The 17,818-nt window shown below is 35.8% G+C and overlaps 1 protein-coding gene and 1 long non-coding RNA gene across 2 annotated transcripts; one reads left to right on the top strand and one right to left on the bottom strand.

Moving 5' to 3' along the window:
• Positions 1 to 1,507: 1,507 nt before the first annotated feature.
• LOC140803772 (uncharacterized) lies at positions 1,508 to 4,158 on the bottom strand. Its single transcript, XR_012111925.1, has 2 exons — positions 3,737 to 4,158; positions 1,508 to 1,733 (listed from the first exon to the last, which is right to left on the bottom strand). It is a non-coding gene; the product is annotated as an uncharacterized lncRNA (long non-coding RNA).
• Positions 4,159 to 7,623: 3,465 nt separating this feature from the next.
• Positions 7,624 to 17,818, top strand: LOC140803096 (cytochrome b5, seed isoform-like). Its single transcript, XM_073158800.1, has 3 exons — positions 7,624 to 7,903; positions 17,227 to 17,293; positions 17,391 to 17,818. The coding sequence occupies exons 1-3, from the start codon at positions 7,826 to 7,828 to the stop codon at positions 17,642 to 17,644; spliced, it is 399 nt and encodes a 132-aa protein (XP_073014901.1). The 5' UTR covers positions 7,624 to 7,825; the 3' UTR covers positions 17,645 to 17,818.

A 17,818-nucleotide genomic window follows, 5' to 3' on the forward strand; every position in this document is an offset into this window, starting at 1 on the left:
CATGCAATCTTATCACAATTTCTAAGTTCAAATCTTATAACCCGATAATTCAAAGAAATTAATCCCAAAACGCTGAATAAAATATGCTAAAATTTTTCCAAATATAAACTTAAAGATTTAAGATACATGTCAAGAGAATAGTCCCTGGGTTCGCCTCCGCTGCATGGAGTGCAAACACTCTGCCATGAGTAGGCAATGTCCCCTGAGGACAATCCTTTAGCAAATGGCCAGTACCGCCACACTTGAAACACTTCCCAGAGTCATACATGCGGGTATGGCGACGTGTACACCTGGCACAGACCGGGTACTCCTGCCTCCTCGGGACCACACGTCCCTGCTGCTTCTGATCTCTGCTCCTTGATGGGCCATGGAAAGGCCTCTTATGCTGCTGCTGCTGCTGTTGCTGAGGAGGGCGGTGGGGCGCCTGAAATGGCCGCTTACCCTGGTGGTCATTCTCGATATCTCTCTGATCCTGCTCTGCAGCAAGAGCTCTAGAGACATCGACCTCATATGTCGTAGGGCCAGCAACCCTAACATCACGGCGCAAGATCGACCGCAATCCATCCATGAAATGCCTAAGTCTGGCACCCTCGTCGTTCACGATCAGGGGTACAAAGTGACAATCCCTCTCGAACTTACGAATAAACTCCGTAACAGTCATGTCACCCTATCTCAGGGTCATAAACTCCCTGGTCAACCTCGAACGCACGTCATCAGTAAAATACTTAAAGAAGAATACCTCTCTAAAGCGCGTCCAAATGAGAGTAGCTAGATCCAGAGCTACAGATGCTCCCTCCCACCATAGACGGGCATCTCCTCCAAAAAGATAGGTCGCACAGCGGACCCTTTCAACATCCTCCAGCTCCATAAATCTGAAAGTAACCTCTCGGGACTTAATCCATCCCTCAGTAACCATGGGATCAGACGTCCCAGTGAACTCCTTCGGGTTCATCCTCATGAACCGCTCACATATAGCCTCGGGTCTAGGCGGCCTTGCTACCGCTGTAGCATTGTTCCCCGCAAACTGTGCGAAGAACTGAGTCATACCCGCCATCATCTGGGTATGCATATCAGGTGGTGGAGGAGGTGGCGGTGGACCTCTATCCTCATAACGGTTCTGAGTCTCATCAGCCTCGCTCTCAGCACCCCTCAGGAGGCATACTGTACCATGTAAAATCCTTACGTAACCAATCATGCATAATTCTACTATTTTTCTTGAAATTTAAATACATATTCGCTAAAACATAATCTTGACATAAAATATTTTTTTTTATGAGAATATACTGATAAAATATTTCAGGAGAACATGCTGGTAAACTATTTCATGGTAAAAAAATTGTAATACGTGAAAGTAGGACTTACAGACTGAAGACATGACTTCATGAGCTTCTCGAGATCAGTAGTAAGTACAACCCTTTACAAGAAACATCGCTCTGATACCAACTGTGAGGGCCCGTATTTCGTATTCATAATTTTGCGGAATTATTAAAAATTCTCTTTAAATAAATAAACTTGCAACGTATAAAAACTTTCATAAAATAACCCAACGGTTTAACATAAACATAGCAGCGGAAACTGAATAATGTTTTAAACAATAACTTAAAATATATAAAAGTTATAACAAGAGTTTGAACATAAAACTGAATAACTAAACGTGAGGTCCTCGAGTTCGTACTACTGCCGATCCGAGCTAACTCACCGGTCCCCGCCCTCAGCCTCTGCATCGTCAGTACCTACATCAATCAAGTCTAGTGAGTCTAAAGACCAAACATGCATATATCATGAATAACAAGTAAATATATCATAAAATCGTCTGCAACGTAAAAATATCGTATCGTAAAGCGTAACGTGAAAATAGTATCGTGAGAAATTATAAATACGTGCATATCTGAAAATCATACGTAAAAGCTTTTCTCGATAGAGCTCTGTCATAACATATCATATCGTAATTTTTCTGTAGAGATAATGTTCTACGCAAGCGGCCCATAACATAACATGCACGTCTGATTAGACTAAACCACAGTATACTGGACGGTAGAGATCATCACAGCCCTTGGACTGGATATCCGTACCCTTACATAATCGTAAACCGGTCGTAAGTCACCGGGTGAAGCAATCCCATAAGCGTAAGGTGGCCACAAGACATATCGCATATATCTCAAAAATAAATATTTTCTATTTTTATGCACGTAATATAATTATTATCCTGTTTTAATTTAACAATTGAGTTGGATCGTTCTCAGGTTCGCTGCGACCTAATTCTAACATGAGACACATGCAAATAATCTCAACTTGACCAACACTTCATATTCAAACTAAAAACGATACAATTACGCCCAACAAACTTAGTATTTAACCATGACTCCGTACCAACCCGAACCAACATCGAACCATCATTTAGTCATGATTAAAATACACCTAAAATACTGGAAAATATATACCAAGGTCTGTAATACATGAAAATTGTGCATGGAGGCCAAAATCATGAAACGCTCTTTCAAGAGTCACTTTGGCACATTTCACCGTAAATTCTCGTACGACCTATAAACTTAACCAAATCACAAACGGCCAAAAACATGACCTTTCTAACTCAATAAGGTATTGTCCAGTGCAAGGACATAGGCTAAAAGCCAACCAAGAACTCGTACATGACCTCTGAACCGAAGCCCAAGCTGATGTAAAATTCTACCAGCAGCAGTTTTGCTTGTGTTGCTTCGTTTACAAGGCTAATGGCCATTGGGGCTTGAACCACCAACCAGAGCATCTTACCAACATCCTAAGGTATGGCTTGAACCATGGCTAAGGGCCCTAGGCCAACTACAATCCAAGCAGCCACCCAAAACAATCCAAAGCTTCACCCGAGAACACATATGTTGTACCGTGGGGAGTGTTGCTTGTTCTTGCTGTCATGTATCATTCCAGTGGCCATATGATCAACCATGGCATGATCTAAACATCATGAGGTACTGTGTGAACCATGGCTAAGGGCTAGAAGCCAAACAAGATCCACCCAAACACCTAGGACAACACAAAGCTCAAACCGAGAACACACCTCACATGCACGCGTGGGGTGTCTTGCTTGTTTTGCTGTCAAATGAAGGATCCAATGGTTATGAGGTTAACCATGGTCCATGCTAGACATGCTAAGGTGTTGTATGAGTCATAGATAAGGGCTAGAAGCCAACCACAACCCACTTGACACCATAAATTCGAAACTCAACACACACAACCAAAACCAGAAAAATGAATACCGATGGGGCGTTGTTCTTGTTTTATTTTTAAAACCGATGGGACCATGAACCAAGCCATGAAAGGTTATCTTGGTCACGTCCTAGACATGATAAGGAAGTGTTCAAACCATGGTTATAGGCCCTAGGCCAACCAAGAACCGAACACTTGCCTTAGACAAACAAGAATCAGAAATTGAGACTCGAAATGGCAGCTATGGGAAGTTGCCGTCAAATCTCTTCCTCCAGCGTGTAGGGGCTGGAACCAATGGACTAACATGACCCTAACATGCCCTAGTACATGTCTAGATGCAGCCTTGAGTGCCTTGAACGGAGCCAACCCCTGAAATCACAAAACCAACAACCACCGTGAAGCATGAAGGTGGCCGAGAAAACATTCTGCCCAGATTTTTTTCTAATGTTCTTGACATGATTTCGGTTTTGTCATGGATCAAGCACATGTAATGGTTTAAAAATAGATATATAACTTGATTGAAGAGCAAAGAAACCTTAAGTTGTTTTTACAATAAACAACACAATACGTCGGATCGGGAGACAGGGCAATGAAAATGAAGACACCTTGCTATTGTTGTTGGCTTGGCCAAGAATGGGAGCTTCTAATTCTCTAATATTTCATTCTAGGGGAAGTGAAGAAGTTGGTGAAGGCTTGTGGTCAAATAAGGTGTGCATGGGGGAGTAAATGATGCCAAGTTGGGGGGAAAAACATGCATGTTGATTGGTTGGCCTTTGTTTTCTTGTTGTTGAGAGTCAAATGGTATTCATTGGAACTGTGTGGAGTGGAGATGACCGAGACTTGTCTTCTCAACTAGTGTAAGATTTTATTTAAGTTTTGCTAAGTAGAATCCTTTGTTAGATAAGCTTGATTAAAAGTTAATTAAGCACAATCTAGATGAATTAAGAAGCCTATAATTAAATTGGTGATTAATTAATTAAAGTAGACTTAAATCCACTTGATTTCAACAAAATAAATTATTTCTTAGCTCGGTTTTAGGAATATTTTTGGATCATAAAATTCATCTTCGATTTTCTTTCTCCGGTCCAGTCTCGCTTAAATATCTAAAAAGCTAAAATTTGAAATACGTGATTTAAAATCCTTAAAAATAACGTAAATGATTTAAATGCAATTAAATCAATCATTTCTTAAAAAAATAACCATTTAAAATTAAATAATAGAAATTATGCACATATATACGCATTTTGGTTTTTCGGGTATTACAAGGATTTTCTCTCATAATCCTCTGGACCATGTGATGAGATATTGTTGTCTGGATAAAAACACCTGACAAATCTTCACGTGTTTCGTGTCGAAACACCTCGTTTTTAGTCAGATTCTGATTCTGTTCCATCATATCCTTCCTGACTTAAGAAACCTCTTCTTCATATATACTTTCATCTTAGGCAATATCCTCAAACCGGTATACCTGAATAAGATCCTTATAATAAACTGCTTCTTCAATATCCGGGGTTGGATTGAAGCATTTTATTCCTCTTTTTTCATTTTCTAGACACTTGGTTGAGATATGACCTCTTACTCCACATGTCCAGCAATTACAATCTTTAAAGCTTTCACTAGCTCGAGTATGAGATCTTTTGAATGTTTTCTTTGTAGGTGTTCTTCATGTGCTTCGAGATGTACTCGATGCTTGAGATGATGTCCTACTTTTTGATGGTCCACTTCTTTGCGCAGATTTATAAGATCTAGCTTTTGTCTGTAACAAACTTTTCTTGGTTTCCAAGAACTCCTTCCACTTTTAGTATAAGGATGAGTTCTAAAACTTTTATTCTTATGCCTCTGTGGTTTACTACTAATAATTGTTGGAAGATCATTTTCTTTACAAGACAAAGGAGTACATTCGTTAATACCCCTTAATCGTTTGTAATTCTTTGTAAAGCTACCAGATGACACAATCCTGCCAATTTTCCTTTGAGAAAAGAGGTTCTTCGTGCCAATGTATCTGGATTGCTAGGAACATATTCCTTTATTAGCATTTCTCTTCGGGGATTTGGCATTTTGGCGAAGAAAAGTTGCATTGCTATATCTTTTTCGACCCCTGAATTCTATCTATATTTAGTGAACAACATAATATATTCATCCACTAAACATATATCATGTAATTCAAGACTATACAGAGCTTGAGTGTATTTATTTTTTTCTCTATGTCTCGACTGTTAAAATAGTTTACCCTTATAAATTGTACTTTTAAAAAAGGTAGTCATTCTTCTGGCTATCTCGCTAAGAGATTCTCCGGCTATGACTGATTCTTTGGTTTATACAGAAGTCATGTACCAAGCAATTTTTAATGATCACATAAGACTCATTTCTAGAAGTTTAATGAATCCTTCTCTATTGAGATCGAGTGTACCTACTATGATTCTCATAGAAAATGTCCAATCGTCTATGAGATCTTCTCTGTTTTGAAATCTAATACATCTAGGTTAAGCATTACCCCATAAGGATGTATAGGTTCTAAAACAGATTTCCCATAAGGTGTTTGGTGCAAATGAATCTGACTCTTCCTTGACCTTGTCCCTGTTGGGTGTGACTCTCCACCAGTATAGAAATCGGGTTGGGATTCTCTCATATTTATATTTTGAGATCTTATATTTTCCCTTGGTGGTTCATGAGAAGATGACCAGGTCATGGAGGGTGATTCACCTCCTGCTGTGTTCATCTTCAGATCTACGACCTTGAGGTTAGCAAAAGATTTTGCAAGGTCTTGGAGATCCTGGAGACCAATCCTTTCTAAAGTTGTCATCAGATTGATTGTGTAAGGTCTTGGAGATCCTCGAGACCAATCCTTTCTAAAGTTGTCATCAGATTATTTTCTTTTTTGAGACATATTTAATTAGATTGATAATTTTTTCTTCTTCAGTTAAATGTTTTGGCATTAGTTTGACCTTCTCTCGTTGATGTAACAGGGGTTCAATGCCAAAAGATGGTGGTAACCTTCTTTCTGAAGTTCTTTTACTAGAACTTGAATTTTGTTCTAGGTTTTAAAATCTTGTTTGAATCTCCTTTAATATTCCAATAATTTCTTCCTGGTTTTCAATCATCTTCTCCACCTTTTGAGGTACATAATACAACACACTACCATAATTTTGTATTGTCTTTTGGATTTCTCTCAGGTCTCCCGAGATCTTACAGGAATCTGTTACTATTTCAAAAAACCTATTATTTTGAATCATAGGTTTACCTCAGAACTCTGATAAGTTTCTCTTTTTGGTTAGATCTTCCTGTTTCAAATATTCCAAAATTTTGAAATAACTCCTGCAAAGAATTAATCTTGAACCTGGGTTTGGATTCATGTAATTTGAGAAAATTCTACTCCTCAAACATTTTATTATTTTAGTAATAATAAATTTGTATGTTTGAAATAATTGTACCTAGGCTCTGATACCATTTACGGTTCAAAAAATAATCAATTGAATTTATCACATATAACGACAAATAAGAGTATTTTTGTCTTTTTCAAATACTTTTAGGCGGTAGAAACAACGTTTTTTAGTATAAGGAGTAAATTTAAAATTAAGTTTGGTTTTAGTATTTTTCCACAATTTACTCTTATATTAATTTGTTTTTAGGTTTTGTTTTTAAACAAATTGATCAAACTTGATTAGTCCTTTAAAAAATCACGGTATATATTGTTTCCTATATTAATTTATTACAAAGAAATCTACAGTTGCTTTACTTTAGTTTATATTTATTTTAATTGTCATACATTAACAAAAAAGAAAATATAAAATTAGACATATACAAATATAAACACATACTTATCATTTTTAAAATATAAACAAGACTGATGATATGTTGCACTACAAATTGTAACATGCAAGTTAAGTAAATATCAAATTCATTAAGAGTGAGTCTCGTGTGAGACCGAATATTCACAATAAAAAGCAATATTCTTAGCATAAAAAGTAATATTTTTTCATGGATGACCCAAATAAAGATCCGTCTCACAAAATATGACCCGTGAGACCATCTCACAGAAGTTTTTGCCATTCATTAAATATAAAAGAGAGCTTAATCCGGATTTGGATATTCTGTTGTGGCTGAAAACACGGCACGCATACTGACGAGATGATCAACTGATTATCTCATTTCAGTTGATAAATTTTTAAATTTTTCTGATACAATATGAACTCCATCAAATGATCAAATAATAATTTCGTATAAAAAGTACATAATATCAAGCGTTGTAAATCTTAATCCGCTGAAATCCATATATTGGGGGTCCATACGAGGAGAGCTGTACGACAAATATTTTGTTTTTGTATGAAAAGTAAACACGAAAATAGATGAGTGGATAATAAAGTTTCTTGTTCTACAAAAATACTTTTTTTTTTTAAAAAAAAGTTATTATCTATTTTGTAAAAATTAGACGAACTACCGTTCACCTCTCCCCTCACTGGCTCTTACCAACCACGCTTTGAATAAGCTCAATTTCATGTGTTCACAACACCACATCACACCTACCATCACCAAACTCTTCTTCAAGCTCTTCTGCAATCCCTGAAAACTATTCCAGATTTGGTCTTTCTTCTCGGTTCATTGTGACTGAATCTCCTCCCCTCAAATGGCTAAAGTTTTTACTTTTGCTGAGGTTTCTGAGCACAGCACCAACAAGGACTGCTGGCTCATCATTAAGGGCAAGGTATTTGAAGTTTATTGATTTATGTCTGTGGTTCTGAACCATGTTCAGACTTTTTGTGGATTGGTAGTACGTGGGCTCCTTCCTGTTTATCTGATATCTGGATCTGCCAAGATTTGATTTTTGACTGAATGTTTAGATGGTTCCTTAATTGGAACTTTTGATTGTTTTGTGATTCTGAGAATTGTAGGGAGGGTGAATGTTATCCTTTTTAGAGATTTTTCAGTTACTTTGGTCGGATCCTTGTTTACTATAATCTGGTGCTTCATCAGATCTTGGCAGTTTCATTTTAGCTTAATGCAGTTTGTGGTTCCGAAGAAATATTTATATGATGCTATTGTTACAGATAAAGACATAAATTGATCATAGTTTTCACCAAACTGCATAATCTTTTGTCAAAAAATTGGCATAAATTGCGATCTCCTCAATGTTTGGATTAGTTATAATGGTAGAGATGATATTCCGTTAGATGCATCACAGATTTTGTTTGGTAAATTATGTCTGTGATTTAGCGGATTGTAAATTTTTAAAATTTAGCGTATTTTGATTAGAATATAATATAATAATACAGTTTTTTCGTTACTGGTGACCTGTTGAATTAATTGCAACGATTATGTTAGCAGGTCTAGAATATGATAGTTATCAACTTTGTGGGAAAAGTTGAAAATTTCTCTATTGTATTCGATTTAGTTTGGGGAAAGAAAAAAGAGTTTGAGAGATGAAAACGGATCATTGTCCACAAGTAAGAAGCCTCAACTTTTAAAGGACTTGTAAGTTAGAGGAACAAATATTTTCTGGAGCAGTGTTAGCTCTAGTGAAGTACTGAAGTCGGATTTTTTTCTTGACTAACTTGATAAGCATGTACCTCTAATTTTCTACATTTTTATTCTATTCTTTATCCTGTCAACTTCCTCATCATTGAAGTAGTTTGAAATCCCCACTTCCAAAAACCCATTTATCAGCCAATAGGCGTCTGTGCAAATGCAACTTCATTATAGATCTATCTTACTATTGTCCTCATAGTAGCTTCTTAGTTTTTGAGTCCTTTGTCTCTACATGTTCCGTTATTATCATTTCAATCGATGGTGCTTGAAGATTTTAGTTGCCTTTGACTGTTAAGAAGTGTAAATCTTGGCCATATTGGCACATGCTTTTATAATTGATCTTCACGGTATGATTTATCTGCACTGCCGTAGGCTGCTTGTAAACTATTTATTTTTGTATGTACATCATCCCATTAACAATAATGTTGGATGCAATAATTATTTCTGCTGGATAGAGCAATTGAAACACATTGTTGTTGTATGGTTTAAAAGATTTGAGCTGCACTGTTACCACTAGTTTGGTAAAGCAGCAAGCGTTCGGTACTGCGATTGGTTGTTGGGGAAAATTCCACATAAAGCACATAATTCGTCATGCTAAATCATTAAGAATTTGACTAAAAATTTAAGCCGAAGCGTACGTGAAGCCATAATGTTGAATTCTTTAGAACTTGTCTTGATCTTCCAGATTTACACCCTATTTTCTTTTAGATAATCATTTAGTTTTATCTTCTGAACTATTTTCTTAATGAGACAGAGAAAAAGGAACGTTACCGCACGCGATCTGGAGACCATGATCTATATATAGATAATATCTATAATTATCTTCTGATATTCTGTTTTAGCACATCATAAAAACATAAATTACACTTATATATCTACACATTAAAGACCTACAACCTATTAGATACATTAAAATATAATAACCTGAAACATTAGTTGATCACTTTAATTTTGGCTTAACTTATTTGACAACCCACAATACATAATTATTCACATATGCGTATGTAAATAAAATTGAACCAACAATCTCCTATTTGGTCTTTATGTGTAACCTTATAATTATGTTTGTGAAAATAACCTTATGAGCTTAAAAATATTGTTATTCCAAAATGTATCTATAACCAATCCGGTCCATTAATCACATCAACATAAGATCAAAGCAGTCTTCGCTACACTCGAGGTGACTAGACCCATGTCACATATGCCAACACAAAATGACATGGATTATGAAACAGATGCGTAGCATGGTCCATGGAAATTTCATGTAATGTGATCATAACATGCCTATTTCAACTGGTCCTCCCTAAACCTTATTGAGGTTAAACTTTAAATCATAATCAGATTGTGACTTAACTTTAAATTAATTTCTGCAAAAAATAAATTTACATGACTGTAATTAAAAATATCAAAAACTGAAAAGCATATAAAATAACAAACTCTCACTAAAACTGAATTTCCTCACTTGACATAACACTCGTACAAGAAGTCTGCTCATGAAACTGTTTGAGTGGTAGTCCCTTAGTAAGCGGATCTACAGTCATGGAATTGTACCGATATGCTCAATAAACAACTTTCCATTTTGAATTCATTCTTTAACAACTAGGAACTTGATGTCAATATGTTGTGACTTCGTCGAGCTTCTGTTGTTATTGGAATAGATAACTGTTGATTTATTCCCACAATATATTCTTAGTGGCCTTTCAGCGCCATCAACAATGCGCAGTCCCGTGACAAAAGTTTGCAACCATATTCCATGCTTGGATGCCTCATAAAAAGACACTATAAGAGACTGTTTAGCACTATTCCAGGAAATGACACCTCCAGCAAGGGAGATAGATGTAGCCCGACGTAGATTTCGTACTATCTTGGCATCCAGCAGAATCGGAGTTTGTATACCAAATGATCTCAAGCCGATCCAACCTCCGATATACGTGCATATAATCTTTTGTTCTACGTGGGTATCGTAAAACTCTTTTGACTTCTTTCCAACGTTCCACTCCTGGATCACTTAGATATCTTCCCAACATTCCTGTCATATGTTCAATATCCGAACGTGTACAAACCTGAGCATACATTAGACTCCCTACTGCAGATGCATAAGGAATCTTTTGCATTTTCTTCTCCTCAAAATCATTTTTGGGGCATTGTTTGAGGCTAAATTTGTCTCCCTTTACTACAGGGGTATCCCTTGGTTTACAGTCTTGTATCCCATATCGCTTGAGAACTTTCTCGATATAGCCTTTATGAGATAATCTAAGAATACCTCGAGAGCGATCCCGATGTATTTGAATACCCTGTACAAAAGATGCATCACCAATATCTTTCATCTCAAAATTCTTAGCTAGAAATCTTTTGGTGTCATGCAACAACTTAAACCAAACGAGATGATCGCTTGATGAAATTGAAAATACCATTGTCGAGATGCCTGCTTGAGCCCATAAATAGCTTTCTTTGAATTGCAAACCATATTATTTGTGTCTTTCGACACAAAATTTTCTGGTTGCACCATATAAATCGTTTCATGAATGTCACCATTTAGAAACGTAGTCTTTATATCCATCTGCTCAAAATCAAAATGCGCCACAAAAACCATTATAATCCTTAAAGATTCTTTCGAAGAAACCAAATAGAATGTCTCTTTATAATCAATGTCTTATTTTTGTGTAAAGCCTGTACCGACAAAACGAGGCTTATATCTTTCCACATTATCTTTCAAATCCCTCTTGGTTTAAAAATCCATTGGCAACCAATGAGCTTCGTACATTTAGGCAACGGGACAAGATACCATAGGTCATTGTCTTTCATGGACTTTATCTCCTCATTCATGACATCATTCCACTTTTGAGAGTTAGAACTTTCCATGGCTTGACGGAATTTGATAAGACTATCCTCCATCATTCCAATGTCTGCCTCATGTTCTTGAAGAAATACAATGTAATCATCTGACACCGGATTTCTCTGCTCTCTAGTGAATCTCCTTAATGGCAGGTTCTAGAGGTGTTTGAGTTTGTTCATCTGGAATGGGAGGATTTCTAATATTGTCTTCATGTATTGTGTCTTGGTCAAAGTGAGGAATGTGATCTTGATCAGCGTCCAAGACACCTGTGGGAACATTTACATATTCATCTTCAAAGACAATATCATTTACTTTATCTCCCCCCGCAAACTTAACATTCTGAAAGAATCGGGCATTTCCCGACTCAAAAATCGGTTTACTTATTGGATCATAAAACTTGTGCCCACTGGATCTTTCAGAGTATCCAATAAAATAACATTTGACCGTCCTTGAGTCCAGTTTCTTTTCATTAGGCTCGTAAACCCTTGCCTAAGCTGGACATCTCGAAATGTGCAAATGCTTAAGACTAAGTTTTTACCTGTGCAAAGTTCACAAGGGGTTTTCGTCGCTGCCTTAGTTGGAACACTGTTAAGGATATATGTTGCGGTCTTTAGTGTATCTCCCCAGTATGATTCTGGCAAGGTTCTAGACTTTGTTAACCTGAACCATCATATCTACCATAGTGTTCATTACTACGACCAGATCTGACGCTTTTAATCCTTAAGCCAAGTTGATTTTCAACTTTAGCTTTATAATTTTTGAGAAAATCCAATGATTGTACATTTTCATAAATGAGATAAATGAAGTCATATCTTGAAAAATCGTCTATGAACGTTAGAAAATAATGTTTACCATTCCAAGAAACCGAAAGGAATGGGCCACACATATCAGTATGTATAAATTCTAAGACACTTGAACACTTATTGGCTTCAAATCTCCTTTTATTGGTTTGTTTTCCTTTTATACAATTAACACAATTATTAAAATTTGTGTAGTCTAAAGGTTTGAGAATTTCGTCCGACACAGGTCTCCTTATTTTCTTTTCATAGATATGACCCAGTCTTTTGTGTCATAGCGCAACTGAATTATCCATGGTTAACTTTCTTGTAATGTCCCTACTTATTTGCTGAGATTCAATAAATGAAGCAATAACATCCAAAGAATAAAGATTATCGTATCCTAATAAATAATCAGAACCAATCAATTTTGAATCATTAAACAAACTGAATAATCCATTTCCAAATGAACAAGGATAACCAAATTTGTCAATGCAAAAATAGAGATCAAATTTTGTCTACAAGACGGTACGACAAATGTTTCAAAAAGATCCAAATATATTTCAATGTTTAGCAATAATCTAAATTTCTTTATTGCTTCAACTTCAACTTTGTTATCGTCACCAATGTAGATGAATCTTTCAGAATCACATGGTTTTTGAAAATCCAGGCAACCTTGCATAGAGACACTGATGTGAGTTGTTGAACCAGAATCTATCCATCATGTGTGTCTAGTTACATTTCTTAGCACGCCAAGCATACGCTCATCACTACCACATAATTTTTGAGCACATCCAATGACTGTGCCTTTTCATGAATGAGATAAATAAAGACATATCTTTAAAAATTGTCTGTGAACGTTATAAAATATTGTTGATCATTCCAAGAAGCCGAAAAGAATATACTACAAATATCAGTATGTATAACTCCTAAGACACCTGAACGCCTATTGACTTCAAATCACCTTACACAAATCTCTTTGTAATCTTTTCAGAGATATGACCCAATCTTTTGTGTCATAACACAGATTAATTTTCACTTGTTAATTTTCTTTTATTGTCTCTACTTGTTTCCAGAGATTCATTAAATGAAGAAATAACATCCAAAGAATATATATTATCGTTTCCTAATAAAGAACCAGAACAACCAATTTTAAATCATGAAACAAACTGATTAATCAATTTCCAAATGAACAAGAATAACCGAATTTGCCCAATGCAGAAATAGAAATCAAATTCGTCTAAATGACGGTACAACGAATGTTTCAAAACGATCCACAAATATATTGCAGTCTTTAACAATAATCTAAATTTCTCTATTGCCTCAACTTCAACATTGTTGCCGTTACTAATGTAGATGAATCTTTCAGCATCATTTAGTTTCGGCAATCCAAGCAACTTTGCATAGACACATTGACGTGAGTTGTTGCACCAGAATCTATCCACCAAGTGTGTCTAGGCACCGGATTTAGATTAACCTCAAAACAAACTATATTAAGAAGCTTACATTTCCTACCATGCCAAGCGTCATAATTTATGCATTGCTTCTTTATATGCTCATCACTACCATAGAATTTTTGAACACATCCAATGATGCATTTTCATGAATGAGATAAATGAAGTCATATTTTGAAAAATCGTCCATGAATGTTATAAAATATTGTTGAACATTTCAAGAAGCTGAAAGGAATGGACGTTATTGGAGTGGTGTTACTTGCCTCAACTTCAACTTTGTTGTCGTCACCGACGTAGATGAATCTTTCAGCATCACTCGGTTTTCGGCAATCCAAGCAACCCTGCATAGACACACTGATGTGAGTTGTTGCACTAGAATCTATCCACCATTTGTGTCTAGGCACCAAAGTTAAATTAACCTCAAAACAAACTATATTAAGAAGAATACATTTCTTAGCACGCCAAGTGTGATAATTTGTGCATTGCTTCTTTATATGCTCATCACTGCCATGAAGAAACAACCATCACTTTGAGAATCATTAAGATTCTTCTGATGTTTCTTTGGAGACTATCTATCGAGAGCTTCTTTATCCTTACTTTTATTTCATTTATCTTTCGAGGTAAAGGCATAATGAGCAGTTTCAGTTTTATCTTGCTTCAACATTTCCTCTTTCTGAACACGATGTGAGATGAGTTCGTTCATGGACCAAGTTTTTTCTGACAATTATAGCTCATCTCGAACTGGTTAAATTGAGGAAGAAATATCAAAACCAGATGCACCAGAAATTCCTCAAAGAGGTCAAGCTTCAGTGCTTTCAACTTTGAAGCAAGATGAGACATTTCCATAATGTACTTCCATATATTGCCCTTACTTTTGTACTTTATTGAAACGAATCTTGCCAAAAGCATACCAATTTCAGACTTTACATTTTTAGCCAACCGCTTTTAGAGGTCCTGAAGATAACAATGTTATTAGACATTGTTCCCATGAATGTTTCTGGATTGACCCTCTTCATAATGCAAATGCGATTCGACTTCTCCCACCTTTCGAACGCCCTCTTTTCATCAGAGGTACTCTTATCCGTAATGGCAGGCGGAAAATCAACCCTTATCGCAAGGTCCAAATCCATGACTCCGACAACTGTCAATATATTCTATTGCCACGATTTAAAATTTGAGTCATTTAGCATAGGAATAAAATTAATGCTGGAGTGAATATTCGTAGGAGTCAATTCTGTATAGAGAACAAAAACCAAATATACATGCTCAAACAAATATTCAAATAAAATAATCAATAAATTCAAACAATGTAAACTTCATGAACAAGATGCCGAGCACTCCATTAGTTTTTTATCTTTGGACAATAGATTAACTTGTAAGTGATATTCTGACACAACAATCAAACACTGATAGTAACTATTTGTCAAATAACAACATTCATTTGGGCCAATTTATCATTCACATGAAAAATCGAACAGTTATCACATGTTTACTAACACAAGTGCATACCTAATTATATTAAATATTAACTTTCCTTTGGGTCGATCAGTGTCCATATAAGTCACATATAACAAAATCATTTTGTATTTCAAAATAAAATTTATTTCCGTATATAGTGTATTTCAATCAATCTATTTTAAAATATATATAATCTTATCATTATTTGAATAATTGGATATTTAAGCTTAAACTGAATAAACTTGAACCGTAAAAAAAATCGAAAAATTCCGTAGGACGCGTGCCGGGGCCCAAAATCGCGCACTTGCTACTGACCAGAACGTCGTAGACGTGCCGTGACACCCCGAAATCGCGAGCTTGCGAAGGTCTTGGTCACTCTTGGGCATGCCCTAGGTCGATTTTGGTGAAAATTTGCAACTCAAATTTTCGATTTCGTATAAAAAAATTTTTGAATAAAAATTGGACAGAAAATCAAAACTTATACCAAATCCTTCAATTTTCCAACCAAAATTTCTTTACCAAAAGTGAAACTTTAAAATATTTGTTTTCAACCAAAATATTTTCCAAATATGAAGCCGTATAAAAAATTTTCTTTTCCAGATCTAAAAGCAAACAATACCTAAATAAACAAATCTCAATGATTCAAACATGAGTGACTCTGATACCACTTGTTGGGAAAAATTCCACATAAACCACAAAATCCATCATTAAGAATTTGACCAAAAATTTAAGCGGAAGCGTACTTGATGTCATGATTCTGATTTATTTAGAACGTGTCTTGATCTTCGAGATCTACAATCTCTTTTCCTTGAAAGAATCATTTAGTATCTCCTTTGAACTATTTTCTTAATGGGTGTCATGATCCTGATTTATTTAGAACGTGTCTTGATCTTCGAGATCTACAATCTCTTTTCCTTGAAAGAATCATTTAGTTTCTCCTTTGAACTATTTTCTTAATGGAGGAGATAATAGGGAATATTATTGCGCGAGATCTGTGAATCATGACCTATATATAAATAATGTATATCTTTATCTTGTGATATTTCTGTTTTAGTCCATCATAAAAACAGAAGTTCTAGTTATGTCTCCACACATTAAATGTCCACAACCTATTAGATATATTATAGCCAATAACATGAAACATTGGTTGATCACTTTATTTTGGAGTTTAACTTAACCGACAACCCACGATACATAATTATTCACATATAAAATGTTATAAATAAAATTGATCCAATATTAATATCATAGCATATGTCACAGATTCAATTCCTATTGGTTGCAAGAAATGCGATTATTGGTTGAAAAAATTTTTAAGTGCAATAATCGTCTCTAATGGGTAAAGCAATCGAAACGTGACACTTGAGTTGTTGCATGGTTTGAAAGATTTGAGTTGCACAGTTACCACTAGCTATAGCTTTTGGTAAAACAGCAAGTGCTCGGTCAGACAAATCACTTCCTAGTTTCATTACTGTATTCCCAAGAGCGAGAGAATAATGACTTTTGAACTGAATGGAGATTATTCCCCCTTGAATCAATCAGTATTAATAAATTAAAAAACATGCTTTTGCTACGAAACTGTACGATGTTCCCCCCCCCCCCCCCCCACCCCAAAAAAAAAAAAAAAAAACTTCATAGCAATTTTTATGTTAGGATTTGGTTATCTGAAATCCAGTACATTTTAGCATTCAATCTTTTTATAGCCTCTTCTAAATATGAACTAATAAATTTAAAGTGTTTCCAAAGTGGAAGTGTTTCTTTCAAACAAGTTTTAATGCCCAAACACGCTGTATGATGGACCATGATCAACAGTTACAGTCCAATTTTCGCCTTTTGTTTGGATCCATTATTCACCAGTTGATAATCATGCAGAGACTCTTGGTTCCAACCTTCAAGAGAACTACCCTTATCTCCTCATGCTCCAAATTTTTACTGCATATAATATTGTAGTTTCTCACCTTGAAATACATTTCGATAGGCTTATAACGTGACTGAATTCTTGGAAGAGCATCCTGGTGGTGACGAAGTTCTGTTGTCTGCGACAGGTAACACCATTCTCCGATAATGACAGTACATCATATAAATATATGCATAGTTTCTTGATCATTTCGAGGTGTATGTTTGTGTTTTTAAAACTTGTAGGAAAGGATGCGACTGATGATTTCGAAGACGTCGGCCACAGTGTCACTGCGAATGAGATGATGGAGGGATTCTACGTAGGAGATGTTGATTCTTCAACCATTCCCTCCAAGGTCACCTACACTCCTCCGAAGCAACCTCACTATAACCAGGACAAAACATCAGAGTTCATAGTCAAGCTGCTCCAGTTCTTAGTTCCCCTGCTAATCTTAGGTTTTGCTGTCGGCGTTCGCTTCTACACCAAATCCTCGGCTTAAAAGACTTGGTTTTTTGTTGGCAATAAGTTTCATTGGACGGTGTTTCAACTTTTGTGATGTTTGGGAATGCATTTGTAGTATGCTTAATGTTTCCCTTGAAGAAGCATATTAATCTTTTGATTCCTCACAGTCTTTGTCTGATTCTAAAGTACTTAATGATTCATTGTTTTGTTA

Source organism: Primulina eburnea, chromosome 10, assembly GCF_022965805.1.
Source record: "Primulina eburnea isolate SZY01 chromosome 10, ASM2296580v1, whole genome shotgun sequence".
In the NCBI taxonomy this organism is placed as follows: domain Eukaryota; kingdom Viridiplantae; phylum Streptophyta; class Magnoliopsida; order Lamiales; family Gesneriaceae; genus Primulina; species Primulina eburnea.